Below are 8326 nucleotides of genomic sequence, written 5' to 3' on the forward strand. Positions count from 1 at the left end.
CGCTTTTCGTAAATTATATCTGTAAGTATCTTCCATATTTTTTAAATTCTTGCATATTAAAACTATATTTAAAATAATTTATCAATTTCAGCAAAATCGTATGATGTTATGATACCGCTTTATGTATTCAGAGGCTTTAACTAAATTTCAAACAGTCACAAATATACAAATAACAAACGAGCGAAATGTGGTAATAAGATAAGTTAATATTGACAAAAACAAACAAAAAAGTCTTAACTACCGTCCATGAACAGGCTCAATCAAACCGAGCCTACAACATTTTCGTTTTTGTTGTGTTGAGCGACCTGTGGAGTTTCCACTTTTTCTATTTTATCTAGTTATATCGTGAGAATGAATTTGATGTTGGTGATTTTTGACCACATATCAGTGAAAACTTAATATTTTACTATCCGTATCCCTATAAAAATATTTGCTCTTTTTATAAAATAAACACTACGTTTATGTGTGTTCTGATAACTTTTTGAAATGGGTAGATCTTTTACAATGAATGAAGTGTGCACAATCTGATTCTGTTAAAAATGTGTTATGCCATGAACATCATGGTTGTTTAAATGTTAAATAATACATACACGGTTAGAATTTCAACATATACTGAAGAGGCGTTAGAAGTTTTAATTAATATATATGAAACACGTTTCCTGAGAAAACATGTATATTTAACATATTAGTAATGAAATATGGAATGTTAATCCAATAGTAAGCAAACGATTATGTACATCAAAACTAATTTGGAAGTATTTGAGATTCATTTACAATCTTCAATCATTGGTAAAGTGTCTATACGTTTCTGTTAGTTTACTGCTCACTATGTCCTGCTTCAAGCCAAGTTCTCAAATTTCTCAAGTAGCAAAGTTTGAGTAGGTGTTGTATATTTCCATGTAGGCAGAAATGCACTGGTAGCAAAACTTAAGTTGTTCCTGAAACAAAAGATGATTCGAATGAAAAAAGAAATATTCAATTAAGCTATGCAACATTAAACATGTCTTGACTGCAACACACGTTTAATTTATTTTATGTTTTTCATTGCTTTGATGTAACACTACTGTAGTATGTAAGATATTTCATGGCAGTCACGTGGACTCCCCTATAGTCATTGATTCCCTTCTGGTTTAAGACTTAGACATTAACAGTGATCCAGAATGTACCCTAACATATTTTTGTGGAATGAAATCAGAAAAATGACGCAATAATAAAATCTAAATGCAGATCCTTGGAAGCATAAAATGCAACCAAGAAAATGATAACAGACTTGATTTGACTGAGCCTGTTCATGATTGAAATGCAACAATCCTCATGCCAATTAGCACAGGCTTTAGCGGACAACGATTGTGTTAAAACTGAATGTACCCAATGAATGATCAGAAAATTTATTGGGTCAAGTGCGAAGGGACGTATTACAGCCGCCACACGCCACTAACAGACTGATGTGCGAAATAATAAAAACTGTTAGATATCCTTTGGAAGAGCAAAAAAGCAAAAATAACAACAGACTGGGTTTGACTGTCTGTATATGACATATAGGTAATGGAAATATGGAATATCCCTTAAGCCTTATCACTCCTTTTGCCACAAAATGCAAACATGATGAAATTTCAATGTTGCCAATTAATTTACCACAGATGTGATCGACTGCTTCCGATGTGTTCTGATTTTCCTCACAGTGTTAACAACACTGACTTGTCGCTCTGCCTCCAGTTTCTCTAGCAGTTTGTAAACGACACAAAATAATCCAGACCTTTCGTAGCCGTTTCTAGAATATATTAATATTACATATTTTCTTTACTTTATTGTTATACAAAAACAAGAACAAAACCAACCTCACAAATGCAATAATCTACCATTTTTATAATTACTAGAAATGCATGATTTTACATGTAATCTCTTAAAGCTAAAGGGGATGAGAGTGGGAAAATTGAATTTACATTAAACGAAGAATTAAATACATCTTACAAGCAGTGAACTATTATATTAGGCGTGTCCTCCGTTCGTCGACGGATGCAGTTTTCTACTTCTTTTATAAACTGGACAAATTCTTCGGCGATATCTGGAACTTTCTTAGAATTTTCCCAGTTTCTGTACCGGAAGTGAGAAACTGTTTTCTCCTCACCCTGTGAACAAAATGTGAAAAATATAGTTTCAACCAAGTTCAAAATTGACGTATTTGTTGCTTCTCAGTTTGCAAATCATATGTTAGTTTATATTTGTAATTTAACATACCAAGTGATAAACGAAAATCGTTTGCCTAGGTACCTTATATATAATCTGATATGACATTAAAGCATATTGAAAACTTGACTAAAACAGATTCCGTCATCCAAAACGTATCCATTCAAATAAACGTAAAAAAAACTATGTCATTTAAGAAACGAGGCGGACAAAGTTTAGTTCCGATATACTATAAAATGTTATTTAGGGCAAAATTATGTAAACATAATTTGTAGGCAATTATTTTAATGCTTTTTTTATTGTTCAAATAGATTAAAGTTTTATTAACATTTTGTATGTTTAATTGTAATTCGTCAATGTACTATATATAGCTATGCTCGACTGGTAATTATTTAGCCATTTTTCTTAATCAATTTCGGTAAGGGATATATTTTGTAAGTTACAACCATCACGCACATGCACGCACGTACGCAAACACACACACACTATTGTCGGTGTTTTGATCAATCTGTTTTGTTTTAATTTTTTTTGGTCACTTACCTTCTCATTGCGAATGGATAATTTTTTCAAGACATACTGTGGTTTTGTCGCAAACTTTGAGCTCATTATAGTAAAACTGCCAAAGGTGTAAGTCTCATTATCAGCAGGAAGATATTTTCCAACGTCCTGAAAAAAATTTGCTCATTCAATAAATAGAAAATGAATACTTTTATGAAGTTTGACTATCCTCTTGTCCAGGCTTATATTTAAGACTCAATTTCTTTTTCATGGTGAACGTCAACGGTATGATTTACTTTCTGCTCAGCCAAATATTCAAGACTTAAATATATAAACAGGTATTTTCTATAACTAAAGTCTACGGGATGACTGCCCTCCTGTGCAGCCTAATATTTAAGAATAAAATATATACATAGAAATTTCTATTTAATGAACATCTACGGGAAGACTGCCCACCTGATCATCTTTATATTTAAGACTCAGTATATGCACTGTTTATGATTACAATTTACGTAGATCAATCTATTTCTCAGTTCAGGTTTTGGTATAATTATATATATATATATACAAAAGGTCATAATGCTAATTTATGATCAAATAGTGTCAACATTTACTGTGAGTTAGACAAATTTTAGAAACAACCTGATCGCTATTCTATACTATAATTTACGATGGTAAAGCGAACGAAATCTTCATAACGGCAAACAAAAAAGATATTACCTTGTGTTGACTGTGTGGCTCCTCCAATGCTACCACACATGTACTATTTTGTTGATATATCATGCTGAGGAAGTCTTCAATAGTTCCTGGAAGCGGAGACTGTGCAGCAATGAACAGGTTCTTGATCCTGAAACTCTGTAGTTATAGTCTAGTCATTATTGGTTGAAGTTGTAAAGAAGGAAGAAAACAAATGAAATTGGAGCCACGACGTTAAAACACGCAACCGCCCACTATACAGGAACCCTACATCTTTTATTTTGGATATACACATAAAAATACATAGACGAAAACAACAAGACAAATGATGAAAAAAACAAACAGATAGAGGAACACCTCCTGACACCGTTTAGGTACAACCGCAATGTTTATTCAGATGTCATAACTGTAATTGGCTTTTTTGTAATGTAAACACCAGGAAAATAATAAAGTCAGTGATGCTGACTTAAATAATAAAATCTGTAAGAGATTCTTTGGAAGCATAGAACACAACGAAACAAAAACAATAACAACCTCGGTTTGGTTGAGTCTGTTCACGAGTTGTTAATAAAATGTGCACCCTATCACCGGAAGTGGAACTCTAATACCCGTAAACATGGAATGGACTTCATGATCACAAAGGACCAGAAAATATAACAACACTGAGTCCAGGTACGATGAGACTTTTCCCAACCGCCAACAATACAAAAAGACTGCTGTTCTGATAGTTAATAAAATTTGTAAGAAGATCCTTTGTAAACATATAACATTATCTAGGAAAAACAATAGCAGCCTCGGTCTGTTAATATATCTGTTCATGTAAACATTTATGCTGTATTGAACAAGAACACACTAAACGCAATGTGCACACACGGTTCTAGTTTCAACGTATATTACATTACATTGCTTTTATAATTATTATTCCCAACACGTGCATATGATTTGTTTAGGATACAATCTTCGAAACAGTGGCCTGATACTATATCAATTATGTGCTTGAATATATTTCAATAATCAAAACGTTACATATTAAATAAACAAATATAACGGACAATACTTTTATTCAGCGCAGACAACAGTCATGCTCACTGAGCATACGAACATAAAATAGCAATTGCTACAAGAAAACATACTTACATTTATGAAAACGGCGTTGATGTAGTCATGTTGTCCGTCCTTCCTGGAGAGGTACAAACGCACTCGACTACAGCCTCCTTTGAATTAAAAAATATATTGCTTGTAAGCAGAAGATCTAAAACTATAAAGCGATAAACTTTTTATATGAACTTATTCCATTTTATACAATTGCCTTGAATTACAAAATATTAACACTGATCCTCACACGAATTGACTTTTTTTATATAGAAATATGTTTTTCTGGACCCCATATCAACTGATTCGTTCATAAATTATTAAAATTGAATTATATTCTCTGTGGCAAATTAAATTACCGGGTATATCAGACTGTCGCCGGTTCTTGTCCTTATATAATCGTCTGTTCTCCTGACGTGCGTCTACCTCTTCTTTGCTCTCGATATCAACTTCTTGCCGTAATGTCTTAGAAAAGAAGAATGAATGAAATGCGATTTTTAGGTGTTTTAGTTTACTACCGGTCAAACATAACTAACAAATCTGTTCATATTTTTATTTCCGTTCAAATAGCGTGTTATAGACATCCTGTGACAATATCTATACCTGAAAACGCTGGAGCATAGAGCAAAAGTGTTCATACATATTTCAATACTAAGTATATATATAGAACTTTTATAGCTATCAGTGGTTTATAAAGTATTTGAACCGGGATTACTGTGTTAAAACATGAATTTCACATTCTTCTTTTGAATACCTGATACATCTTTGTGAACATCTTATCATCTGTCTCATACATAATTCCTTGTATCTGCTCAGCTGTCAGTGCCTCGCATCCGAAAGAAAGCGAGTGTACCAGCGATTTGTAAAGAAATGTGTACTGCTCCTATAAATAAACAAATATGTTGAAAACAAAAGTCGGACTAGATGTAACATAGCATTATTGACGTATGATATACTAACTGATATTTTTAACGAGAGAAGGTTCATATCATACCAAAAATTTACTGATGTTATGTATTTATGCATATTTCATAACCTAGATAAGGGAGACATACATTGACAGGCAAAAGTAAATCACTTGAAACATTCAAAAAAATCTTAAGACACTGTATTTCAGAGATTTCGCGGCATTGTTTTAAATGTTTTTGATAACTGTTTATTATGCGAAAACAGCAGGTGATAGTTCTTTAATATTTGTAAAATAGCTTAAATTTCAACATTTATATTTCCAAGGTTTATTTAATTAAATAAACGCACTTGTTGGTATGACTGTATAGGTATTATGTGTAGTATTTCTTTCTTAAATAGTATAAGATGACACCATTAACCGGGGTGGGGGGAGGGGTTGAACCTCTATATGCAGCTCGTCTGGGCGTACCATGTGATGCTTTAAGCACTGGTTTTTGCAATAGGGGTAAAATGACATCAAGGGGAGGGGTGCGGTCATGACTGTTTGTTACAATAAGGCTGCAATTATTATTGTCATTATTAATATTGTTATAATAATAATAATTATTATGTATCATATTCATGCTTACAGCGGTTTGGACCACATTTGTATTTACAGCAGTTTGAACCATATTTGTACTTACAGCAGTCTGGACCGTATCTATACTTACAGCAGTTTGGACCATATTGACCCTTTGCTCCCTCATTCTGTTTACACAGTTGAATACATCAACAGATCCTTCGCACTTGCCTTCTTCTGTAAGCTGGTCTAGAGCAATATAGGTTCCTGTCCTACCTACTCCAGCACTTTAAAAATCATACAACTTTATCAAATATAAAAATACTCATATCTTTCAGCTATTCAGATCGATACGTGTTGAACTGAATTTTAGGTAGATGTAAAGGGATGAAATCTATATCGAATGTTTTAAAGGATATAACACTTTAAAGAACACGATCCAGCTCTAATGAGATTTTATTTCAGCTAGGGACAAGTCAAATAATAAACCATGCGGAACATTGCTTACAAGCTTTTTATTGCATGTTTTCATTCCTGGTAAAAACACAACACAATTTCAGATGGACACGCCATACAGTAAGAGAAGATCGAAAAGACATGTACAAGAAAGACGATGTTGTACCGGTTTATTGGCGTCGAATTTCGAGCATTTACGTTGATATTTTGCGTTTCATTAACGTTTAATTCATATTAAATCGCATCAAGTTATTAGGTCCGGAAATATAATGCACTCTCGCGTGATGCAAACTGCTGACTGGGTAAAAAATATGATTTCTAAGTCATATTCCGTCAGTAAATTAAACATGTACCTGCAATGGACTATGGTGGGACCATCAAATGTCACCGGCACTGCCTTCACCCTTTGTCGGAATTCTACAAGGCTCGTTACCTCCTGGGGAACGCCTTTATCAGGCCATGCCGTGTAATGTAGCTGTAGTAGGTTTCTCTGTTCTTCACCCTAAGACAGAATGTGTAAATATTAATCATGTGCTTATAAATGACACTCTGATGTCATTTCAATGCCATGATTTGCATCTGATACTCCAACCAAACAATTACTTGGTTTGACGTTTCATAGGCAGACATATTATCTAGATGCCAGCAATACATAAAACGAATAATTGTTATCGAGGGGTGTAAAGTTACTGGTATTCATCAAGTTTTTAAATACCTTTGCAATGGTGAACGTTCTGACTGTGTATTCGGCATATTCTTCTACACTTCGACATTTTGCTTTGATTTGACCATACAACGTTTCTTTATCCACTTTTGGCCAGTATTGTTCACACTTCATACCCTTTTTAAGGAATCAAATATACACAGTAAGCTATTCAAATTTCAACAGAACATGTGAACATTTTCAAAAAGAAAAGAATATGAGAAGTTATAACGTTTTACATATTTATGCTTTCAGGAGTAGTGACAGTTCGATAGTAACCTTCAGACATACTTTATTGAAGATCCATTAATATCTTTGTCTCCACACTGCCATATGGTTTAGTTATCTTAGCGCTGAAAATTGTTTACTGTATGTCTCTTAATTAAATTTCTAATCTAACATTCTTACCGAAGCTTCACGAAGATTTGTCAACATAAGAATGATGTCAGATTTCTCATTCCAAACCATACTCCAGAATGTAGCGAAAGTATCAGTAGTCTTCGCAGTAGGGCCTTTACATAAAAATAATGCTCGTATATTTGAACTGCTCAACAAAAGAAACTGTAATAAAATTCCTTAGAATATGTTTTGTAAACAATAAACATGCACCACTTACTTTATAATGCATAACGAACAAAGCCCAAATAAATGATAGGGCCCCAAAATTGTACAGTTGTTTTTCCCTTACCCAACAATAATTTATCTCGTTATATAATTGAATAGAGGAAAGTTACCTAAAGAGGCGATATAAGCCTTCCTTCTATTGTAACCCTGGAAAAAAGAAACAAGTTTTAATATCAAATGCATAAACATAACACTTTTTCAGTATTGTTGAAAATGACCTTTATTGAAATCATGTAATAAAAACCTGTAAGTTTACAGAAAACAAGGATAAATATCCAACAGGCAAATCCAGTCTTCCCCAAACGTTATCCCAGCACGCGGACACTCACATGACCAACGCAGATATCGACACTAGGCAAAAAACAATAGGACGAAACGCGCAAATATAGGAATAGAGTGGGGCACCGTCCACGAACGGTCAGCGACAAAACGGCCAGTTGGGAGCTTAAACCTGTTTATGGTGCACATAACATCACTATTACCCCCACCGTGTTCCAAAGTTACATGAGAGTGTAATTAAAAGTTATCCCCGCCAGGTGAAACCCTAACAGAAGGCATGTTATGTTGAACAAAATGCTCCTGTATATTTATAAAACAGGAAT

The 8326-nt window shown here is 33.7% G+C and overlaps 1 protein-coding gene across 1 annotated transcript; it reads right to left on the bottom strand.

The window, feature by feature from the left end:
- Positions 1-619: 619 nt before the first annotated feature.
- LOC123527622 (receptor-type tyrosine-protein phosphatase alpha-like) lies at positions 620-7860 on the bottom strand (the record flags this gene model as incomplete). The annotated part of the gene is given in 13 exon segments (XM_053534960.1): positions 620-938; positions 1636-1771; positions 1972-2129; positions 2728-2853; positions 3406-3540; positions 4519-4595; positions 4833-4938; positions 5228-5356; positions 6093-6228; positions 6751-6899; positions 7113-7238; positions 7509-7612; positions 7835-7860. Coding segments are annotated over 12 exon segments (1416 nt in total). The 3' UTR covers positions 620-860.
- Positions 7861-8326: the final 466 nt, after the last annotated feature.

The sequence above is a fragment of the Mercenaria mercenaria genome, unplaced genomic scaffold, assembly GCF_021730395.1.
Source record: "Mercenaria mercenaria strain notata unplaced genomic scaffold, MADL_Memer_1 contig_4316, whole genome shotgun sequence".
Lineage (NCBI taxonomy): Eukaryota > Metazoa > Mollusca > Bivalvia > Venerida > Veneridae > Mercenaria > Mercenaria mercenaria.